Genomic DNA, 25127 nt, shown 5'->3' with positions numbered 1-25127 from the left:
TTGACTCTTCACAATCCACTTCAGGGCATTCGGTGATGGATGCTCCGGAAAGGCGGGCGTGGAATGCCTTTGCTCTTGCGGCACTTAAGCAAGATCTATGGTCTTGGTTGCAACCTTCATCTCCAGGGTTTACTTTCCATTCCGCATAGTATGCATCGACATGGTCGCGGTTGGACCGAATGTACATCATGCAAGATGATGACTTTCTTCTGGGGATGCTGGAAATGAAAGTCTTGCAGCAATATGCCTTGTCGGACCATTTCCCTCTCCAGCTTGAGATACTGGCACAACCCATTGCACCTTTTATGCAGTTGCTGGATAGTCTCCCTTTACGTTTCAACTCCTCTTATTTGAAGAATTCAATCTTTCAAGGCTATATGCAGCAATTGATTGAGAGATTCTTATTGGACTTTGCCTCTGAGGGCACAGTTTCTTTTGAACGACTACACTCTAATGTGCAAAGGGTTGCTCGCCAGTATGGGATATACATCATGCCTCTCTTTGTTGGCGGCGTCGACATGCAGCGGAAGGCTTACTGGCTTTGGTTCGTTCGCTACTGGTAGATACCCCAGAGGATGAATTTATGTTGTCACTGGCACAGCGTTTGGCTGATCTTATTAAAGAATTTCAGTTGAAATCCTATCAGCAGGCCAAATTGCACACTTTGACTGACAATTTGCAAGATAGTGCTTGTCAGACTCATAAGTTCTTTCGCGCCTTGCATGCTTCTCCTGCTCGAGAAAATATGACCAGACTCCAGGATTCAGAAGGTCATGGTCACTGATCTGCTCACCATTGTCAATATGTGCAGGAATTATTTTTGGGATCTTCTTGGTTCCTCTCAGTCGCCTTCTGACCAGGTTACGTATGCACGTTCAGCCTTCTATGATCTAGTCCACCAGCAGGTTCCACTTGATATGTGAGCTACTTTGGAGGCAAATATTTGTGAGGAGGAGGTTATGGATGTTTTGTTGCATCTGCCTAAGGATAAAAGCCCTGGCTGGGATGGTCTCGCCAATGAATTCTTTGAGAGCTCGGCTACCCAACTAGTGAAGCCATTGGTGGCTATGTTTCAGCAGGTTTGGGAAACAGGGGTCATGCCTTCCTCATGGAAAGAAGGCCTTATCAAACTGGTTCCAAAGGTTCCTTCGCCGTCAACGTTGCAACAGTGGAGACCAATTTCATTGATGGGCTCAATGTATAAAATCTTTTCCAAAGTCCTGGCGAATCGGCTCCACAAGCACCTTCCAGCTATTGTGCATCCTCTTCAATATGGTTTTATTAAGGGCCGCAACATTCTGGATAATATCTTAAATGTGCAAATGGCCATTGACTATGCAAGGCACTCTAGTCAGGAAGTGGTATTGATTCAATTGGATCTGGAAAAGGCCTTTGACTATTTAGACTGGTCTTTCATTGCTGACCTTATGTCTGCTATGGGTTTTGGTACTCGGATGTCCCGATTGATCTACACGATTAGTGTTGAGGCTTCTTCGCGTGTTATGCTCAATGGTGGGGTTACAGAGCCATTTGTCCTTGCATGCTCAGTGAGACAAGGTTGCCCTTTGAGTCCTCTCTTCTTTGCCCTGGCGACCCACCCAGTTCTTTCAATGTTATCTTCAATGGCAGCTTCTGATCAGCTGGCCGGATTGTCTCTTCCTTTGGGGCAGCACTTCATTAGCCAATCTTTGGCTGATAATAGTTTTATGATTTTGCGTGCAGACAAGGACAACATTCGCAAGGCATTGGATGTTTGGACACTCTTTGGTCATGCTTCGGGTCTTCGCATCAATGCCTTCAAATCAGCCATTCTCAGCTGCACGGAGTCGGATTTACAGTCATTGGGCTGGCAGGGTCAGGTTGTTCCCCGTCGCTCCATTGTCAGGCATCTTGGGTACCCGTTGGGTGTTGATGTTTGGTCAAAGCAACTGCTGGAGTGGATTTCACACAAACTGGCAGCTAAGTTTATGTATTGGAAGTCGCAAGCGTGGCCCATCCATGTCCGCCTCAAAGTGGCGCACACAATTATGCTGCCAATGCTCACATATTTCTTGCCATTGCTGCCCTGGACTCCTACTACTTTGAAGGCTCTCACTCGCCCTATTCGTTTCATGTTATGGAAGAAGGATTCATTGCATGCAGGTATTTCGTGGATTTCGTGGTCACATACATGTACCCCCAAACGCCTGGGTAGCGGGGCTATTTTGAATACTGAAACTCATATGCTGGCTCTTCGTTGGTCTCTTTTTCACGCTATGTGCGTGGATCATCACCCGTGGACCATTATAGCCCGTTATTTTTTGGAGGATAGCGGGCTTCGGCATGGCAATACACAAATTCGGGGCTCCTGGTGGCATGTCCTTAATGCAGACTCTCGGTTTTCCAGCCCCTCCTTTTCTCTGTTATTGCATTTGGTCAACTCTTGAAAAGTGGTGCTCCAAAAGGCGAGTTGGCATCCTGCGGAGGACCGCTTGCATACTAACTCCTTTCAACTGGAATTGTTGGCAGTCTCAAGATTACTTTCATGGGAAGACAAACATGAGCTCAGACCAAAATTTAACCGCATGGCCTGTCTGGGTGTGACTTCAGTTGCGGATGCTACCCTTGCCAGTCGTAATGTCTTCGCATCGTTTTGTATGGCCAGGAGACTTTTCAGAATCCCACGTGGATACCATGACTTATGGGAGCAGCTTTTGTTGGTACTTCAGGGCAGGCAATCTTTTCCTGCCCTTGCGGTGGATCGTCCTTGGCAGGACTGGGACCTTGCAAGCCGGTTGAGTCTGGAAAAGGCCTCTGCTAATCAGGTGTATCATCTTCTGATTAAAGACCATCAATGGCTGGGTGTTAAAGCTAACACTGTATGGAGATTGCGGAAATCTCTGTCATGGTGGAAGGCAACTGTGATGGAGGGCTGGTTGAATAAGACTCCCTTCAAATGTAAGGTTTTTCTTTGGCGGATGATGATTGGTGGTCTTCCTCTTGCCTCGGCCCTTTCCAAGCGTCGAATTTCGAATGGCAATTGTTTCTTTTGTATCACTACTGTGGAATCGGCCCGACATCGATTTATTTCTTGCCCGCTCGCCAAGAAGATCTGGTCGCTCTTGTCACAGGTTTGGCATATAGTGGTGGGGTCCTCTCTAACCCCTTTCGATTGGGTTTTTGTGAGGCCAAAATACCCCACACCACCACAGTTGCATATGAAGATCTTATTCCACTTTTTGAGATACTGGGGATGCTGGCACAATTGGACCACTCGAAATGCCTTCCTTTTTGATTCGGCCTCTAATGTACCGACACACATTGCCCGCCTCAAAAACTTGTTGCATTGGCAGATAGATCTCATTCGGCTCTCCGACTTGCTCCCTCGGGAGGACTTGCTTCCCTGGCATATGGCAATTTCCTCGGGGTCTTTGTCATGACTTGTGTACCTTTTTGGTGGTTTAGTCCTGGGATCTTACACACGATTGGCTTAGAGCCCTCGTGTATCTTGTAATCGTGTAAACTTGTACCTTTTTTTCGTAATTAATACAATTATCTTTTACGAAAAAAAAAAGAGATGAGAGAGAGAATTCTAGTCCTTCATCATCCCTGCTTGCTCACTTGGTATGTTCCTGGAAATTGGTTCTCCAGAAGGCTCAATGGCATCTAGCCGAGGATCGATTAGCTGCTAACTCTTTTCAACAGGAACTGTTGGCAGCCTCGCGATTACTTTCTTGGGAAGGTAAACATGAGCTCATACCAAAATTTAATCGTATGGCATGTTTGGGCTTGACTTCAGTTTTGCAGATGCCACCCTTGCTAGTCGCAATGTCTTGATATCGTTTCATAGTACAGTCATAAGGCGTTTCAGGATACCTCGTGGATACCGTGATTTATGGGGATAGCTTCTGATGGTGCTCCAGAGCAGACAGCCCTTTCTTGCCCTTGCTTCCGATCGTCCCTGGCAGAACTGGAATCTTGCAGGTCGCCTTATTTTGGAAAAGGCCTCAGCTAACCAAGTGTATCATCTGCTGATTACAGATCATCAATGGCTGGTTACTAAAGCCAATACTGTATGGGGATTGCATAAATCTCGGTCTTGGTGGAAAGCAACTGTGATGGAGGGCTAGATGAACAAGACACCTTTCAAATGCAAGGTCTTTCTTTGGAGAGTGATGGTCGGTGGTCTTCCTCTTGCTTCAGCCCTTTCCAAGCGTCGAATCTCCAACGGCAATTGTTTCTTTTGCACCACCAGTGTGGAATCAGCCCGTCATCGATTTATTTCTTGCCCTCTTGCTAAGAAAATCTGGTCACTCTTGTCGGCAGTTTGGAGAGCAGTGGTTGGTTTCTCGCTAAGCCCTTTTGACTAGGCTTTTGCGCGGCCCAAATACCCCACACCGGCTCCGTCACATATGAAGATCTTGTTTCACTTTCTCAGATACTGGGGCTGTTGGCACAATTGGACCATTCGGAATGCTTTTCTTTTTGATTCAGCCTACAATGTTCAGGGACATATTGCTAGGCTTAAAGGCCTCTTGCATTGGCAGATAGATCTCATTCGGCACTCTAACTTACTTCCTCGGGAGGACTTGCTTCCCTGGCATATGGCAATTTCCTCTGCGTCGTTGCCATGACTTTTTGTAACTCTTTTGGATTTTAGGGCTTTTGAGAGCCAGAGAGATTGCACGTGATGGCTTAGAGCCATCGTGTATCTTGTAATCATGTAAACTTGTACCTTTTTTCGTAATTAATACAATTACCTTTTACGAAAAAAGAGAGATGAGAGAGAGAGAGAGAGAGAGAGAGGGGATCGTTTGGGCCAAGTGTGGATTTCTTGGCAGCATGTGACTACTCCTAAAAGGATGGGGGGAGCAACTTTATTGGATGTTAATTTGCACATGGTTGCTTTGAGACTAGCACTTTTGCAAGCACTATGTGTGCAGAGTCATCCCTGGTTAAAAATTGCGAAATTTTCATAGAAAAGACTAATATCTCTCATGCTTGCACGGTTATTCAAGTTTTTTGGTGGCACGTGCTTAACTCCACGAGTCTCCTAGTATTTTCTCCTTTCTCATTTGATTGCATCCTGGCAAGAGATGTTACGCTTTGCAGTTTGGCACCCTCCTAATCTTCGTAAGGAGGAGAATTCACTACAAGGAGAAGTGTTGGCTAACTCTACATTGTTGGATTGGCTTGATAAAGAATTGTAGCGAGATAAGTTTAATCAGATGGCTCGTTTGGGGTTGCAGATACTCCATGATGGTGTCATTCCTAGGCAGCCCATCTTTACTCTTTCCGACGCATTCATCAGCACTTTCAAGTGCCTCGTGACTATCATGACATTTGGTCATCCTTACAGGATAAGCTTCTGAGGTTCTCTCCTTTGCCTACTTTACAGCCATTGTCTCCCTGGCAAGTTTGGATGTTTGTGCTTTGTAATGATTTCGAGAAAGATCAACTAATCAAATCTATCATTAGATGGTCGAGGCCAAGAGATGGGTCACTAGAAAGGCTAATAAATTATGGCATATTCAAGACAGCAAAAAGAAGTGACAGGAAAGATTCCTCCAACTCTCGAAGTCTAAGCTTCCTTATCAGGGTGAAGTGTTCATGTGGAGACTGCTTATTGGGGGTCTTCCAACTGGGGATGTATTGCATGCTTGCAAGATCTCCCGTGGTCTTTGTGTATTTTGCACTGCATGTGATGAGACATTGCTTCATCTCTTTGTCTCTTGCCTAGTTGCTCAACAGATTGGAGTTTTGTTTCCCGTGTATGGTCCTTAGCAACTCAACAGCGGATATCAGCTCATTCGTGGATTATGGGAAGGATGCCTTCTATGTCTGCATTGCAATCAAATTATTCCTGCCGCTTCCATTTCCTTGGATGGACAGATCTGTGGCATATTTGGTATACTTGGAATGCCTTTATTTTTTATTCTGCCTCGGGCATCCATGGTCATGTAGCCCATGTTTGTGGTTTAGTGTTATGGAAAAATCTCCTCTATGGTTTCAGCTGATCTAGTTCTTCCTAACATTGCTACTCCATGGCTAAATATTGTTCACTCCACTCTAGCTGTCCTTTCTATGTGGTATTTGTGTGATAGGGTCATGGCAGCCTTTTGCCTTGATTTGTGTCTGTTCTACTTTTCTTAGCTAACCTGATGGTCTGATGTAAATATTGCTACTTAATTCAATTATTTTCACGAAAAAAAAGAGAGATGAGAGAGAAATTTATGGCTCGAGGAGATACTTCTTTACCCGAGACAGAATTACTAGGGGTAGGGACATGCCGTTGAGTGTTTGCAATGCCACTGCTCAATCCGAAAGTATATCAATGACTTTGTATGTACCTTCCCATCCTGGAACTAACTTAGGCTTCTTGACAAGGTAGTTAGCATTGTAGACAAGCACTAGGTCTCTGATGTAAAAGCTTGACTTTCGGAGATAGCGATCATGCCAAGCCTTCAGTTGTTGCAGGATGGCCTTTAGGGTTGGTCAGCATGCATGCGGGTTTCTTTCAAAAGGTGCAAGTGCAGCGAGGGCTTGGAGAGGAGTGTCACAACTTCGGGATGTTGGAGGAGGTCAGGTATAAGGGTGGAAAACTCGAATGGCATGACTGCTTATGCCAAACGCGAGTTGAAAGGGTGTGTGACCCATCTTTGTTTAAGCAACCAAGCAAATTCTCATCCCAACATTGGGGATGTGAGTGGCACGTGCGGAGGAGGAGGTGGCGTAATGTTTTGTTGGTGCTTTTTGCTTGGCCGTTGGCATGTGGATAACAAGCACAAGATTGGCAATAGAAAATCTTGTAATGACTAAGAAGATTGTTGATAAGAGTATTATTAAAGTGTGTGCCACAGTCCAGCATAATACTGAGGAGACGACCATAGTGAGAGAACATGTGGGAGTAGAGGAAGGTTGCAACTGTGGAGGCGGTAGTGTCTTTAGAGGGAATGTCTTCGGCCCACTTGGTAGCAAAGTCGATGGTGACAAAGATGTACTTGTTACCCTTCTTGGTGGTTGGTGAGACAGGCCTTGACAAGTCCCACTTAGGGAATGGTCACCACCTAGTGGAGACATGAAGTGGTAAGTAGCTACTCCTTGTAGGCTTGGGTCCACTTCTTTGGCAAGCATCGCAACTTCCAACATATTGCTTGCAACCTGGAACAAACTAGGCCACCAAAGACCAAACTGTAAGATTTTAAAAGTGGTATTATGAGCTAAATAGTGGTTACTTCTTGGATTAGAATGGCATATGACACAAGATCTTCACCTTCATTGAGATGCACACATCTTTGAAGAAGCATGTCTGGGCCTCAGTGATAAAGTTGTCCTCCACACAATTGATATGGGCGGCTCTTGAGTAGAAGATGACGCTTGTCCCTTGTAGGCATGTGGTGCAGAAATGAACCATGTGCCAATAAGTTCACGATATCCTCATACCTAGCCGATCCTACGTCCACTTGGAAAAGCGAGCAAGTATTTCTGAAAAGCTTGCTGCCTAGAAAATCTAGGTAGAGACCTTCAAACGATGGTGCCTCTCCACTCATGGCATGACTAAGATAATCAGCCATATTATGGTGTTTTCCCAGACGGATCCATAACTCCAAAAATCGAATTCGTGCAAAAGTAGCAACCATCTCCACACACAACAAGAAAGTTAAGATTTGTTAAGTAAATATTTTAAAGCCTGATGATCTAAAATAACGACAAAATGGGTTCCTAAGAGATAATGCTGAAATTTCATACAAGTGTAAACAATAGCCAATGCTTCTTGCTCATTTGTGGAATAATAGCGTTCAGTTTTGTTTAGCAAAAAACTAGCATAATAGACAGGATAATCGATGTTGGCTGAGGAATCGGGTTGTGTAAGGGCGGCTCATACTGCTGTAAGGCTTGCATCTTTGTGGACATGGAAGGTCTTGGCCCAATTAGGGGTGATTAAGAGGGTTGCTTGAGTAAGGCATCGTCCAAGATACTTGAAGGCTTCATCAGTCTTAGAAGACCACTTCAAAAGGTACGAAGGACTCAAGAGTCAGGAAAGAGGATGGGCAATGTGCGCATAAAGGTTAACGAATCAACGGTGATATCTAGTGGGACCTAGAAATTAGTGGACTGCCTTCATTGATGTTGAAATAGGCATTTTTAATATGGCGATTATTTTATCCAGATCAAGGGTGAGGCCCTCCGCTGAAACAATGTGGCCAAGCAAGGTTCCCTTGGTTACAAGGATATGACACTTACCTGGGTTTAGTCTTAGTCCCATTTCTCTGCATCACTTGAATATCTTTCCAAGTTGCTGAAGATGTAACTCCAAGGTTTCATGCGGCTCATTCTCTTATCACCTGAGAAAACGGAAAAGTCATCCAAAAATTATCAAAGGAAATCGTTCAGGAATGGCTGGAAGATTACCGTCACGTGGAATTGAAGATATCTTCTCTTATTTTCCTCATCTCTCACCTATAAGCAACTAAAATTCGTGAGTTTTCCGATCTTTATTTTGAGTAACATCAAGCACGTGAATCTGTCGACAATATCTCTAAATGATACAAAAAAGTTGTGTGGATATATATTTTGATTATTGGTCCCCATAGCTTTTCAATTTGTGCAGAAATTCCTCTTGGTTGAGAGTTCAACTATTTTTGGAAGCCATAATTTGCACTACAACACAAGATCCATGGCTTTGTGATTGTGATACACATGGAGCTGATTGCTTTGTGTTAATGCCTAATAGATTTGGATTGTGAGGTATAGCCATTCTATAGACCTCCAAGACTTCTCCACTTTAGAGACTCTCTTGAGGATCTAGACAGAGATCATCCACACCCTCTACAGGAGATGGGAGAGGTTGCAGGGTGGTTCTGAGAGGATGAGGAGAAGAGATGCACTCTTGCAGACTTGGGATTCCAGAACCTTCTTTCCCCCTAGCCCCTCATATGATCTGGATTCTGGTATTATACCTACCAGATTGGTTATTTATACAATAATTGTTTTTATGATCTAATTTTCTCTCTACAAGGATCTTTGTATATTGTATTTTCTTCATGGGAAATTTGCTCTGAAGTGTTATTAATAGAACATTTCTTTTCTTGGGACAAAAGAAAAGAGAATACCAATCTAGCATCTTCCACTACCACTGCACGTACATAACAAAGCATCCAAAGTTTTGTGCCAATCACAATATATCTTCAAGTTAGTATCAGTGACTTTTGGCCTGTCATAGATTTCCCCTTTGTTGTATATTTTTTGTTTTTGAAGTCCCGACTCCCTTATAGGGCTTTTTTTGTAGTTTGCCTTCGGAAACTTTGTCCCAAGGGATTTATTAATAGAATCTTTCCTTTCTATGAAGAAACAAAGAAAGGAAATAACTTTTTCTGGGAACACAATGTCATACTTTGAAATGTTTTAAAAAGTTTTCCTGGTAAAGAGTCCTGCTGAGATTTCTTGCTGATTTGAATCTCTGTTTTGTCTTTCTGTTGCTTCAGACCGCCTTGATCACAATTGAAGTTCATGCACGAGATGTAATTGAGAAGCTCATGAAAGTATCTTGCTCTTCTTCCAATGATTTCGAATGGGCTTCACAGCTAAGATTTTATTGGGAAAAAAATGATTGTGCAATAAAGCAGGTATCAGGATCTGTTACAAAGCATAGAAACCCAAGCAATGGCACACTGATTTGTGCTCTTGGACCTGAATGTTCTAAATGTGGAATATCTAATAGCTTTATGCCAGCTGGTTCCTTAGCAATTTTGTTTCACCATTCTGTGATTTGTTGTAGGTTTTATCCATATTTTCATATGGTTATGAATATCAAGGAAACAATGGGCGGTTGGTCATAACACCATTAACAGATAGATGCTACATCACATTAGGTGCAGCCCTTTTCACCCGCAGAGGAGGAAACCCTTTAGGGCCTGCTGGAACAGGCAAAACTGAAACAGTGAAAGACTTGGGTAAAGCACTTGCAAGGTACAATTCCCTGTTTTGTAAAGACAGCTAATTATCAGCACCTCATAAGGATTTTGATCATGTTGACTGATTTGTAACGGGATATCTGATCTCCATGAGTTACAAACCATGAAAGGATTCCTTAGCTCATCAAAGAAAAAGACGAAGACTGCTAGGTAGATAAATGTTGACACTCAAAATGTGCACAGTATTTTAGTGCTAGCTAGGTGATTGTATTGACTAAGCTGTTATATGCCATCTTGGAAATGGAGATCCTTGAATCCAGACAGCTTTTGTCAACCCCAAGGTTTGTTTGAAGCATACAACTGATGACTTGTCTCATAAAATTGTAGAAGATAAGACTCAAGAGATGGGTCACATAGAAAGCAAATGAATTCTGATCATGCAAGGATATTGTGCTAAGTGGCAGAACAGATTGCTTCAAGTATGGAAATCAAAGATTCATTACAAAAGTAGAGTCTTTGTTTGGAGGGTTTTGATTGGTGGTCCCCATACTAGTGACATGTTGACATTGTTAATTTGCTCAAGGTAGATGTGATTTTTGTACTATATGTGAAGAAACTTTCCCTCATCTTTTCATTTCATCTTCTATGGCTAGACAAGTGTAGTGATTTATCTGGAGCGTGTGGACCAGCCATGCATGGGTCTTGGGAAAATGCCATCAATCTCCATTTCTAGTTGGAACATTCCCTCTATTTCATTTTATGCAATATATTGGACTTTGGCATATCTGAAGAACAAGAACTGATTTACACTTCATTGAGTTCCACTTGTTCATGGTCGTACTGGTCAGGTTCAGGGATTATTGTTGTGGCAAGTGGGTTGTATGGCACCTAGGGGTGCGGACCTTCTAGAACTGGGTGCTCCATGCATGGAGATTTTCCATTCCAATACAATTATCGTTCTTACATGATTATAATTGTCTTAAAGCTCTGGCATTTGGAATCAGGCTACTACATGTTCCTCTTTTCTGCTAGTTGCGAGTGAGCATTTCAGGCTGTTTTTACCTGTGCATATGCCTTTTCTTTTTGCTGGATAGATGTCGTTTTGTACATTTAGTTATTTTTTGATTCATCAACCTTTATGGGGTACTGCTTGGCTGGGGCTTTGATCATTGGACATTGCAAAAACAAGATGGCAGATATTGCTGCCAGTGTAGGAGAAGAGGTCCTTTGCTGCAGTGGGTTTTAACCCCTTTGGAGCCATTGGAACAGTCAAAATCACTGCAAACGTTGCAAGGACAGTGTGCTATCTTACCATTGCATGAAGATCTCTCTAAAGAGGGAGGTATTCGCTCAGTCAGACATGATAAATATCTTCATTATACCAGCCATAAGCATTGTGTTATATAAGTGTGTGTCTAATAAACAAAACCATGCACGTGTCAGAGGTCCATGATTTCTCTTTTCAATATATGCTCGCAGTTACTATGTATGGTATTTGTTCCGTTTTAAATGAAATCCCACTTTCCACTGTAGAGAATTATTTTCTTTTTTTCCCATTGTCCTTGTGTCTGCAGGTATGTTATTGTTTTCAACTGTTCGGATGGAGTGGATTATAAAATGACAGCTACTATGTTCTCTGGAATAGCTCAAACAGGAGCTTGGATATGTCTTGATGAATTCAACCGTATTGAAGTCGAAGTTTTGTCTGTGGTTGCTACCCAAATTGCTTGCATCATGTCTGCAATTAAAGCAGGCTCCAGTCGCTTCATTTTTGAAGGGAAAGACATAAGGCTTATACCTACTTGTGGGATATTTGTTACTATGAATCCAGGATACGCAGGTCGAAGTGAGTTACCGGAGAATCTAAAGGCAATGTTACGACCAGTCTCAATGATGGTTCCTGATTTTACACTTATTGCAGAAAACATGCTATTTAGTGAAGGTTTTAGGAGTGCAAAGGTAAATACTGTCCAGAGACTCTGAAAACTCAATACTTTCACAAACAGGACAACTGGAAAATTAATAAAGAAACTATTGCTTGTGCTTCTTAATTTTTTCTTGTGAATGTGATAACCCATTTGGATAAAACAACTACCAGGTACTGTCCAAGAAACTTATCGCGATAATGGAGCTTTCTCAAAGGCAACTCTCTAAACAAGATCACTATGATTACGGACTTCGTTCATTTGTTATTCCAATAGCTAGAGCGGCTGGAGCAACTAAGCGGGCTGATCCAGAAATGGTTGAGGAACTCATCCTTATGGGTTCGATGAGGGATTTGATCATGCCTAAACTCATATATGCTGACATTCCGCTATTCAATGCGCTGCTTTCTGATCTCTTTCCTGGAGTTGAATTGCCTCAAAAAGAAAGTGACATCTTAAGGAAAGCGATTGAGCAAGAGCTGATTGCTCAGGGTCTGCAAGTTATTAATGACTTTGTAACCAAAATTTTACAGGTCAGAAACAAGGAAATAGTAAAATTCGTCTTCCTTTCATTTTATATCATTTTCTGCCTGCTGTAGAACATTACCCTTTTATAGTAACTGTTTTGTTCACCTAGTTGACTGATTGTCAGCTGATCTCTGTTTGCATAGCGACAGTGTCAGCCTTAGAGAGACCCTTTCTTTCAAAAAAAGCAAAAACACCTCAACAACAAACATCACCAGGGTAAAATACAAGACAAGGATCACAGATGTCAGATATAAAAGTAGCTAAGCATCAGCGACACCCTTGCCCATCCTGCCATAGCTCAGGAGGTATGGAGGAGAGCCCTCAGGATCATATTCGAGGGTAGAGCAGAGACCATGATTGCAACCTTGGGGGCTGTAGCTTGAGTCACAGAGAGGCCCAACATGTGGCTATGAGGATGTTCAGGGGAGCCTTTCTTTCCTCATCATAGGACAGCATCTGAGTACGATCCCCGCTCCAGATTGCTTGCAAGCATAGTGGATGTAGGGACACTGTCACAGATGGGAGCTGATTGCTAGGATTATATCCTAGTACATTCCGCCCACCAGGTGCAATCATGCTATAGACCTTTAGGATGTATCCAAAACTGAGAATCTTTCGAGGATTTGGACAGAGATCATCCACAATCTCCTACCATGGGAGATTGTTGAGGATGCAGGGCAGCTCAGACAGGATGAGGAAGGATAGTAAAAAATCTTTCAAAATACTGCATGTCTATGTTAATTGTTGCATAGCTGTCACAGACTCCTCATTAAAGTCTGCATGCAAGCTTAAAGGCTTGGAGGCAGTTGTTGTTGGCTGTTTTGGAGCCAAATGAAGGGATAGGACCCTCGACATTTCCTTTTAGTACATCACTAGGTTGGCAAGGTGTGGATAGTAAATTTACTTAGAAAAAGAATACAATGAAGTAAAAATGCTCAATAGTGTAGTTGGAGATGGATGCAAATCAAATCACATATGTACCATACCTTTAGGGTGAAAAGCAAGCTATGGAAAACCCAAGTTTGAAGAAACTACTGCCACAGCTCCAGTTGATGACGAGAGCCCCCCTGCAGCTCCAAGCAGCCTCGGAGGGAATAGATGATGGATGGCCAGAGCTCAGCCAAGGTGGCATACACCGAGAGGCTCTCATCACTGAAGATCCATTGGCAGTGGACGTTTAGTAACTCACATCGGTATGGTGAGGGGATCTAGCAACTTTCTATAATATATTTTTGGAGTTTACTAGAGCATGATCACAGTCTTCCTTTGGTTTAAGGCACATGTGAATCTGGAAATAGGCAAATTGTTGGTTAGGCAGAGTTCACATAGCTCGCTGAAGATGTGCAGGAACAGAGGAGACACAGAGACGTCATGTTTGAGATTGCCCAAGGGCTTTGGAGGTCTAGAGCAAGGCTGTCAAATTGGTCTTTTCATGGTTAAGCATTCGTAACCTGGGAATGATAGCCAAGGACACAGACAAAGGACCTGCTTGTGGTTATGAGGGCATCTAGGGAAGCATAGTCTTTTACATATGAGATCAAATTGTGAATTGTTCCCACTTCGGACATTTCTCAGATGGACTGGATGGCATGACAGTCAGAGATGGGAGCTTATTGGTAGCATCATTGCTTGGTACATTTAACAAGGAAGTGTAGTGACACCATTGAGCAGCAGTACACATTCTACTTTGAAGACCCTCACCCCCTATATGGATGGAGATCATCTGCTCTCTAAAAAGGCAGATGGGAGAGACTAGTGTGTCACTCAGATTGCATGAGCAGGGGGCATATGGCTTTCTTACATTCTTCAAAGTCTACTACATTCTTTAATTTAGAGATGCCCTGAATGGTTTGGCATTATAGCCAGCCAAACTGGCTTTTCTACTAGCCTTCTAATAAACAGCTTCCTAGGGCAGATTGCGAGGGAGTAGTTTTTCCTTTTCAGAGAAAAGTAAAAATTGTATTAACACCTCAGAAAAAGTGTCCCAAGGCTAAAAACCAGTCAAAGCAGCCCTGTAAGGAACTTCCATATCAAGAATTATATAACAAGGGGTCAAAGCTTGAGTGAATAACCAGTCCGGAGGTCTATAATGCCAAATCATGTGGGTTTGGAAGAGGAAAAAGGTGCCAGAATCCCAAGTCCTGGGAAAACCATCTCTCCTCTTCCTCATAGTCTCCAAGCTGCCCTGTATTCTCCCCCATCTCCCATTAAGACTATGCACAGTCTCTGTCCAGATCCTGGAGAGTGTGCAGTAGATATGCCTAAAAAATCAGTAGCCTGGCTATATCTGGATGTACATATGTACCAGGAAATTATGCGAGCTATGAGCTCCCGTCTGTGAAAATGCCCTTGAGTCCATACTGTCTGTGAGAAATCTGACATGAAAATCATGCTCACAAGCTACCCCGCGATGAGATAAGCCTCACACCCTTGTATTTCCTCATACCCACAAGCTGGGACTCTATCAGTGACCCATGCAAATGTCCCCCACATAGCAATCATAGAATCTGTAGTGCCATGAAACACCATCCTGAGGGCTCTCCTCCAGACCTCTCGAGCCCATGGGCAATCCCATAAGCAATACCTCTAAGTCTCCTCATGCTCCCCACATCTAGCACAAGGAATAGGGTCTCTACCATAGCTAAGCCATGTACCAACTACTAAACTCCTATGTGCTAGTAACCAATGAAAGATTGAAATCTTTCTTGGTCTAAAGCTTTCCTCCAATCTCCTCCAGAAGTCTACCTAGAAAGGCTACGATATACCTTGGATAGTCCAGTGCTCAGCTGCAGCTGGGACCACTCTGGTCCTGCTCATTTGTATTCTCCTCCCCAACCTAGTGGTATAGTCAAAGAAGGGGACATTCTAAGGCATCTCTACAAATGGATCTCTCCATACCCACTCCCCAAGATCCCACTGAAGCCTCTATAGCGGTCCTCCTATATGCCCAATGTCTCCATCCATTCCCATACACGTCTGAGGGTTTGGGTCACGATGAGCCACAACTCTAATCCTTTGTCGAGAGCATCATGTGAACTCTAATTGATCCAGATCCTCTTGCCTAAGTCTGTCATCCATCTCTATTGAAAAAGTAACAACACTCTCTCCACTGGTGACTTCCACTACAAGAAGGATCTCTCCTCTAGTAAAGAGACCTATCCATGTCTGATCTGTCATTACGTCATTTCTCCATTCAAGGGGTACCACCTCCCTGATGCTCTCCACTACCACTCTAACCCCACTGATTGTTGGAGGAGGAGATGGCAGCTATTAGCTCAACACACAATGTAGACAGTAGAGAGTGAGAATGTAGACACAACTCGACACTCAATTCAGTTCCAAGTATGTAAGAGAAAGTACAAAGTACAACCCTTAAACCTTAGAGTTGTGTATGTGCCTTAAGGTGCGCTCACACCCGAATGTGTGTAAAGTGCAGTAAGTGACCGAACAATGTAACATAAATACACAAATAGAGAATAATGTGACTGGGAAAAAAACCTCTTACAGAGAGTAAAAAGTGCCCCAATGTCCTAGTGCGGATCATTGACACTCCTCTGTGAGCATAGGCATGAGTCAAACCCAACAAACCCCCTTGGAGTGAAAAGTGATCAATATACAAGGATCATCCACCAAAGGAGATCAAATTTAAAGCATTGCGAAATGCTTCAAATTTGTCACGGGGAAGAGCTTTAGTAAAGATGTCAGCCACATTGTTGTTGGTAGGACAGTAGACAAGGCTGATATCTCTAGCATGTAGCCTCTCTCTGACAAAGTGATAATGTATCTCTATGTGTTTCATGCATGCATGAAACACTGGGTTCCGTGCCACTACAATGGCACTTCAACTTTCAGTAAACAAAGAAGTAGGCTCCGTGATAGATACATCAAGATCAGCCAACAAACGCCACAGCCATACACATTCAACTGTAGTAGTGAAAGTTGCCTTGTATTTAGCTTCACAAGACGATGTGGCAATAGTGGATTGTTTCTTTCTAAGCCAAGAAAGAATCAGCTTTCACTTGTAGAGTGACGTGAATCAAAATCACCGGCGCAATCTAAATCACTGTAAGCATGTAATTGCAGTGGTGCCCCCCATAGTTGTCAGGTACAAAAGGTGCGGTACGGTACGGTATGATAAAATACGGTACTAAATGGTACCTTATGATTTTATAAGGTACGATACGATATTAATATGAAAAAAAAATAAGATGATTTTTTAAGTAACAAAAACCATAAATCATTAAATGATAGATCATAGAATACATGTTTAAAGTGGAAATAGCCATTTCATTACAGAATAAGATGAATACATGAGGGTGACCATCGCGGTCACATGGGCTGCGCAAAACATTTGACCTTAGGGTTGTGTAAGTGTCTTAAGGTGCGTTCACACCCGAAAGTGTGTAAAGTGCGGTAAGTGACCAAACTATGCAACATAAACACACAAATAGAGAATAATGTGACTGGGGGAAAAAACCTCTCTTACGGAGAGTAAAATGTGTCCCAATGTCCTACTGCAGATCACCGATACTCCTCTGTGAGAGTAGGCATGAGTCAAACCCAACACTGATACCTCGAAGTCTCTATCTCTATATATGGGCTGGCAGCTCTTCAAAGGCAAACCACTCCACCACTATAGAAGCTACCTATGCCAAGAACCTCCCCCAAGATAGGAGGGTCCTCTCCCCAATGGTGTGGTCTCTCTCTGTCTTCAGTAGTTGATTAAAAAGAAGTGGCTGCCACACTTCTCTTCAACACTCACTAGGTCAATCTGATGAAGCCCTTCAGATATTGATCTCCATGCCCGTATAATAGATGCAGCAAATCTACCTCAAAACTGTTCCCAAGCCCTAAAGCTTGGATATGCTGAAATAGCCTCTCTATGCTAGGCTGCCACAGCCCTCCATGAGCAAGAACAATGGTCTCTAATCTCTTCTTCCATGGCTCCTGACCCGAAAGAGGGCCCCTCACAATGAGCTTTACCATCAGTGCTCTACTCTTAACTATTTGGGTCAATGACCCCCAAACCACAACCCGTGGATCTAGGTTGGATGATAACATCCCAAGCTACCTTGTCCCTCACAAGACTACCATCTCCACTTGACCAAATGAAATTCCTGATGAGTCACTTCTCTTGGCCAATATATGACCTAGAGAGAGAGAGAGAGAGAGAGAGAGTATATTAACGTCTCTAAAAGGCCAATGTGGCCTATGAGACCAAAGCAGTACATACAATGATGGTGTGTTTCTCATCTAGAACGAGAAAAAAGATGAAAAACATGCCTATAAGATTGAAAAGGAAATGAAATAGTGTCCCATAAAAGGGAAACATGTCAGTGATCTGAAAGTGAGAGTAGAGAAAGGAAAACTCTCCATCAATGATATGTCTGTTCTCTAGGGAGGTGTATCTCTGCATAGCTGAGGCGTCTTGGCATCTGTCTCCTGTGGCGCTCAATGATGGCTTTAATTTGTCTGTGGTGTGGATGTCTAGGCCTTCGTCCGGGTGGACGTGGGCGGCTAGACCGGCTAAGTGCCACTGCTCTATCCAAAGGGACACCTACAGAAGATGAGGTCCAATGATGATGTACTCCTATAGGCTGTGTGGCAGTAGTAGTGGTATCTGCCATACTCTGTCGTGTATCCATGAAAAAATCAGTGACTGCTCTCTGTCTATGTGAGCCGAGCTGTGGGGGCCTCCTACTCCGTAGAATTGTTGCTCTGCGCCTCTGGAGCTCCAAGAGGAAAAATCCCAAGCATCTCTGATCCTCATACTGCATGATCCGTCTCAGGAGCTCCAAGAAGTTATGTACCACATGGTGGCTAACAAAACCCGATTTGCAACTACTACCACCCTACCTGCTAGTGATAGATTGATAGTCTTGCTATGTTCCAATATAGTAGATTTTGTCTTATGCTAAGTAGTAAGGGTGCCAACTGATATTCTAAAGAAATATCAATGCCTACATGGCAGCCCACGTATCTCATAGAAGTGCCACTCGGACCCAAGTGAAACTCTCATGTGGTTTCGAATCTATCTACCGAGTATCGCAAATCCAAATTCCAGGATTTGTGCCAATTAATAAGAGCTCCTGAGGCTCTATAAAAGACCTCCATTACAGCTACAAAGGCCCTAAAATTCTCCTCATTCCCATCTAGGTAAACAGATGTGTCATCGGCAAACTCTACATCTAGCAACTCCTCAAACTCTAGAATTGGAAGTCTGATGCCTCAAATACATGTACTCCTATCCCTTAGGAAGAAGCTTATAGCCTCTACAACAAATAAGAAAAGGAAAGGTGCAAGGGGGCATCCTTGTCTCACTGACCTCTAAATAATGAATCTGGCACCTCTAGTCCCACCAATAAGGACGTGGTTGTGAGCCAATGAATATAGAGCCAATACACCTCTAATCCACTACTCTAGGAAACCCATCCTCAACATGGTGCCCTCTAGAAACTCCCAATCAACTCTATCATAGACCTCAAAATCGAGAAGCAAAACAATGAGATTTTCTCCCATAGATCATGCAAGAGTTGTGGATTCCCAAAACATGAAATCATTGTCAAGGATGCTGTGCTCTTGAACAAATCTAGTCCAGGTAGGGTGAATGAGGTTTGGCATCAAGAGAGAGAGTCTATACCTGATCATTTTGGCTAGGATTTAATACGTTCCAAGCAAAGTGATTGGTCTCCACTGGGTGATCTGCAGTCTATCTCCGCTACCCTTGGGATGAGGTGAATCAATCCCTCTGACATCCTTTCCAAAATGCCATGATCTCCTGAAGTGTTGCTAAAAGTCCTCTGCTGATCATATCCCAATAGTTCAAGAAGAAAGCCTTGTCCAATCCATCATCCCCTAGGCAATTCATTGATGGTAGTGCTAGCAAGGCCTCGGCAATCTCCTCCTCTGAAAATGGGGCCATCAAATGTATCCTCATGCTTTTGTGACCACTCTCTTCATACTCTACCACACAATTTCTCAATCCCTCTCCAATCTTGGAGGCCTCGTCGTCATACCCAACAAAGGAGTGTAATGATCCATGGCGACTAACCAAACTCCTGTGGCCCTTGGGCAAGGGATTCATCTGCTCTTCAAAGTCGACTAACACCCTATTTAGAGTGTCTAGGATTTGTGGTGCGAAAGAATTCTTTGTTCACCCTATCACTTGCCTGTGTCCAAAAAGAGGCCCTCACATGGTACTTATACTCTAATCTGGCCTCCGTAGTATCTATTTCCGCTTTGGCTTCATACCTCCTCTTTGCCACCCACCTACATCCTAGTAGTCTTTCCACCTCCCTTTGAAGTGCTGCCAATGCGGCTCTAGCAGCCCTCTCTCTCTAAGAGACCTTCCCTCTTGCTCCTAGCCTTCTCTTTAAGAAAGGAGCTCACCTTCTACAAACTCTCATCCAAGTCCCTAGCTACCCTACCCACTGAAAATGACTTGGCCCTCAAAATCCTAGTAATGTCCTCCCTCAATTCCTTGTCATAATACAAGTATAAAGGAATTCTAATGCCGGTACCTGTTTTTGTGGCTCCCTCCATAAGAACCAATTGTACCCGTGCATGATCTAATAAATTGGTTCCTAGAACAATACCAACTAGACCCTGGACCTTGTCAAAAGCCCAGTCATCAATATAAAATCTGTCCAACCAGGAGATCCTGGCACGAGTTGTCCTATCTCTTCTGGAGAACTGCAAGGAACCTGTAGATCTGCCAAACTCTGCCATGAACCACGGGTCCTATCCTCTGATACAGAAAATAAAATCCTCCCAAGCTGCCTATTCTCCTCCTCTAATAGTCTCTATGCATCTACCCCTTCTATCCTCCAATGCTTTGACCATATTAAAATCCCCACCTACAATCCAATGGTCAACATGTGGTAGAGACTAAGTGAGTGTAGTCCAAAAACGTATTCTCTCCCTCTGGCAATTAGAGGCATATACAACCAACAAGCCTATTAACGCCTTCTCCACTCTCAGAGATACCCAGAGTGCTCTCCCCATTATAAGGATGCCCCAATCCTATACTGCATCAAGCCAATGCTGACCAACACAGAGGCACACACCTGCCTGTATCTCTGAGGCTCCTACAACGGGCACCCAATACATGAGACTTTGTCCAGGCAGCAACTTCCCACTACACTGGGAGATCCTCTCTTCCAGGAGACGATGCTTCTATAGCAATAGAAAATCCACTGATCCTCCAATCAGTGCTCTATGGAGATCCTGTCTCATGAGGCTTCGTCCTTGGCGGAAAAGTCTTCCATCAAAGCCTCGAATGTTCCATGAGAGGATCCTCATGGAGATCATCTAAGTCTCTCAAAACAACGTGGCTCCATGGACCATGCATGTCTCTTCTACCACCTAGTATATACTATGTCCTATCTCATCATTACAATTTCTGCAGCCTCGTGAAGAGATGGGAACTCGATGGAGTCCAAAGAATCCTCTGAATCTGTGCCAAACTCCTCCTCGCTCCCTCCCTCCCTCTAATGAGTAACTGGATCCACCTCTCTCTCCATGGGAATCCCTCCCTCCCTCCTGAGTATCCAGGACTTGAGAAATAAACTGCTCAATGGAGGCCTCAACTACGGGATCCATCTCAAGTGTTCTAGGTGCGTCCTCCATTGCCTCACAAGGCTGGAGGGGTGTGAGTTGCTGATGCTACGGTAGGTGGCTGAGCCTCTGTCACCTGTAGCCTAAGAGAGGGAACCTCGAGTACAATCATCTATGTTGCCTCAAGTGCCACGACCAAATTTTTGTGTGCAGCAGGCCTAGAATCCCTAACAACTATCCATCATCTCTTGGCCTGCTGCTCTTGCCCCTGTCTCTATCTTTGCCTTCTCCTTTTTCTAGTGGCTCATCTCCTCTACTGCTCCCTCTCACTCCTCCTATGAGGCAAGGACCCTCTCCCTTCATCTTGAAAGGAATTTGGGTGAGGCCTAGTATTCTGTCTCCTTTGTTTCATCCTAGGGCAATCTGCTGCAAGGTGGCCTACCATCTTGCAAGCAAAGCATTGTCCCAGGAGACCAGTGTAATATATCGTCTAAATCATACTCCCTCCGTGCACTGATGGAACCTTGATGGACATTCATTAATGTAACATTTCCTCCCCCTTAAGAATTGGTTTTGTCCTCGAAAACAATACTTGGAAGGTCCAACTGTAAATTGGGAAACCTTTCCTTAAAGCACTTACTCGCTTCCATGTTGAGCTTTCTTTTGAATAATATTTCCATTTCACCAGATATTCTTAATAAATAGTATTCCTTGTTCATCTGTTACAAACATTTAAAATCTTTTTGGTTCATGTCTGTCTCACTCAATGACATGCCCAAAAGCTCTGCCAATTTGGGCTATATGAGGCAAAAAATACTCGTTGAGGCCAAGGAGGTGTATCATGACAGCCATGCCATCTCCGAGCATGGAATAATCCTTGCCCTCAATCCATCTATCAAAGAAGGCGACTGTAGTTCGGAGGTCTAATGGGCTAGTGGCAAGCACCGCTGTAGACTGCTCTGGTGTGCTAAAACTGACCCTGAAGCACCCTTTCCCCAGTGGGTTTACCTTTGAAACTCTCGTTGGAGTGCCTGTGAGAGCTCCTGTATCATGCCTTTCAATGCATGCATCGGTTGTCAAATCCACATGCCAGAGAGAACACCTCCAAGGCCACCACTCTATCTCTAATGTCGAGCTCTGTGTCACAATCGAACTTGATCTATGGATAGGATCGGCCGTGGGAGCTATGGGGGCTGCACTGGAGTCCCCAAAGGTGGAGGATGGACCGGCTTCTATCTCATGGATCAAGTTTTCTCCTTCTGGCTGTTGTTTGGGATCTTGTGATGCTAAATTTTCGACACTCTGCTGATCCTGTGGTAACTCTTGTGAGGAGGGAATAGAGTGACGAGGAGAGGCAAGCCATTGCTTGGAACAGTGCTGCTAGGGCAGGGGGAGTGGAGACGATGGGTTCAGCGAATGGTAACTTCTGTCTACCCTCCTCTCTCTGCGAGGAAGCAGGCCCTCAGCTTGAGCAACCCCCCTGCTTCTGACAAGCAGCCCCTCTGCTTCTGTGCGACGTAACGAAATTTTGACTTGCGCTGACCTTATAGAGCTGACACGAGACCTGTGCCCAACCTGTATGCCACAACCTCATTCAGTCGTGCATCACACCAGCCTTGCAGCACATATGACCTCAGTCCTTTGCTTCCTGACGATCTCAATCCTGCCCTGACGACCGAAGTCCTGCATCACGACCTCAGTCCCTGATGACCTCAGTCCTGCCCCCAGTCTGTTTAAACTTCTGGTTTGTTGATGATGGCAATGGTGACTCAATCATGATGCACTTATGTCAAGATGCGAAATTGAAACAAGTCATTTCTCAGCAACAAATGAGGGAGTTTCCACCAAAAATCTCTACAGAATATATTGCCAGGGACTAGTTGACCTATATGCTCCTCTCTTAACTTACATTTGTGCACAACATGCACCTTAGTAATGATTATTACTGAGGCCTTTTTCAATATAAACTCTTTTTCCTGTGAAAAAAGAACAACCTACATCTGCTGTAATTGGAAATTGGAATTCTACTCATAGGAGCAAAGAGCTTCGAGAGTAAATTTGTTCCAGATTCTCTTTTTCTTCAAAACTACTGATATTCAATATGCTATAGATTTGATGGATTTTTTACATTCTTACTTATCAGTCAATGCACACAAATCCTCAATGTAGTCAATTGGATATTTGTTTCAGGTTTATGACTGTATGCTTGCTAGACATGGGAACATGCTAGTAGGAAGGACAGGATCAGGGAAAACGGTTTCTTGGAAAGCTCTTCAGAGAGCCCAGGGTCGTCTGAAAGATCAAGGAGTTGAAGGGTTTGAGCACGTTCATGTACATATCATAAACCCATTATCTCTTTCCAATGATGAGATATATGGGTCATTCAACAGATTGACAAATGAATGGACAGATGGAGTTCTCTCAAACATCACACGCAAAGTTTGTAGTGATGAATCCCCTGATAAAAAATGGATTTTATTTGATGGGCCCGTGGATACCCTGTGGATTGAATCCATGAATAGTTTGTTGGATGACAACAAAATTTTGACCCTTCTAAATGGAGAACGTATTTCAATGCCACTTCAGGCAAGTTCCTGTCTGTAAAGTATAAGTGGGTAAAATTTCCAGTTTGATTGAATGAGTGTGGGCCTAAGATATAATAGATCCCCTGTTGGTGTGCAAAATTTGTACATGCTCATTTATGTTAGTTTCCACTTTTAAAAAGTTCCCTCTCAAGGGCAGTAACAGAGACTTTATTTTCAGGTCTCACTTCTTTTTGAAGTTGAAGACCTTTCTCAAGCTTCACCTGCCACAGTAAGTCGTGCAGGTATGATTTATTTGAATGTTGAAGACTTGGGATGGTGGCCATATGCCGATTCTTGGTTGCAGCGCAAACTTTCTGCTGGTTGTGACCAGGTAAATCTGTGTGGTGTAGGAAAATAGAGTCAACTTTATAATTTTCTGCTATAATCACTAAAGGTTAAAAGTGTGCTTACGTGTGAAAATTGGGCCATCTAGAGGCTCTCATAGCATTTGCTTTGTATTTTAAGATGTGTGCCTTCTTTGAAGGAATTTATTTGACATTGTGGCTTAGCAATCTCCACAACTTTCTGTTCTTTCTTTTTCATCGTCACATCATCCTTTTGGCCACTCGCTAACAGAATGGAAGCATGAGGGAAAAGTAGGATGTTTTGTTTCTCCTCAGTTCTATATGTGATGGAACAAATTGATGCCAGTCTGGTGGGAGGATAAAGAGGCCAGGTAAGGGGTACTGTGTAAGGATGGGTGAAAAAGAACTTAATTAATGGGGCATAGAGTGCTTTTGTGACCTAATGCAATGTCTTGCCAGGACTATCTTAATGGTTTTCGCTATCCTCTTGATGCATCTTCCCTCAGATTCTAAAACTTGATCCTGGTGTCAATAGAATCACTTAAAAGATAGTATTAAACACCTTTCATGTGCTTTGTAAGGGATTAACTTTGGAGATGAAAGGGGACGGCCCTCTTGTCATATCTAATGGGGCAGAGTATGCAAAAATTCTATAAGCACCAAAAACTCAATAGACGTATATAATTATTATTCACCATTGTGGGAAAGACACATTTCTGTGGCTATTACTTCCCTCCAACCTCCAAAAAGAATTGTTATACAATGTCTAGTAAGGAAAATTATTTTAATCTGATCAATGTCTGTGTCAAACTCACAATTCATTATTTCCTTTTTACTTCCTCTTGAATTCAGGTTGTAATGAAAACTGTCCACTCTTTGCTGGAGAAATATATCGATAAAACCACACGATTTCAGAAAAAGAATTGCAAAGAGCTTGTACCAACGGATAGCTTGTCCTGTTTGATTACACTATGTACCCTTTTTGATGCACTATCAACTGCTGAAAATGGTGTATCACCACTAGAAGGTGAAAGCTATGTCCCCATGATAGAAAACTGGTTTCTTTTCGCATTGATTTGGTCTATTGGAGCAACCCTTGACGAAGAAGGTCGGACAAAGTTTGACATTTTTCTACGTGAGATGGATGCAAGGTAAGAATTTCAGCTGTCTCCACAACAACTAATTTTCCTGACACAAAAAGGTAGTTGCCTTGTAACAGATCCTATTGAAGGCCTCAACACCTCATAGAGTATGAGTATAGTTGTCAATCTGAAAAACTGTTTTGGAGTTCAAGAAAACATTGTTCATCTTTGGCCAAACGACAAAAAATATATT

At 43.3% G+C, this 25127-nt stretch overlaps 1 protein-coding gene across 1 annotated transcript in view; it reads left to right on the top strand.

Moving 5' to 3' along the window:
* The window catches only part of LOC148040346 (dynein-1-beta heavy chain, flagellar inner arm I1 complex-like), a 288628-nt gene that overhangs the window by 210235 nt on the left and 53266 nt on the right, over positions 1-25127 (top strand). The window contains exons 32-38 of the mRNA XM_087698625.1: positions 9465-9605; positions 9758-9948; positions 11468-11852; positions 11992-12351; positions 23093-23488; positions 23666-23818; positions 24645-24943. Of these exons, the coding sequence (XP_087554751.1) occupies positions 9465-9605; positions 9758-9948; positions 11468-11852; positions 11992-12351; positions 23093-23488; positions 23666-23818; positions 24645-24943 (1925 nt within the window). The remainder of the gene's footprint in view (positions 1-9464; positions 9606-9757; positions 9949-11467; positions 11853-11991; positions 12352-23092; positions 23489-23665; positions 23819-24644; positions 24944-25127) is intronic.

This window comes from Lygodium microphyllum, chromosome 2 (genome assembly GCF_053477565.2).
Source record: "Lygodium microphyllum isolate KBCC chromosome 2, Lygodium_microphyllum_v1.1.10, whole genome shotgun sequence".
In the NCBI taxonomy this organism is placed as follows: domain Eukaryota; kingdom Viridiplantae; phylum Streptophyta; class Polypodiopsida; order Schizaeales; family Lygodiaceae; genus Lygodium; species Lygodium microphyllum.
This window is presented reverse-complemented; position numbering and strand designations above follow the sequence as displayed.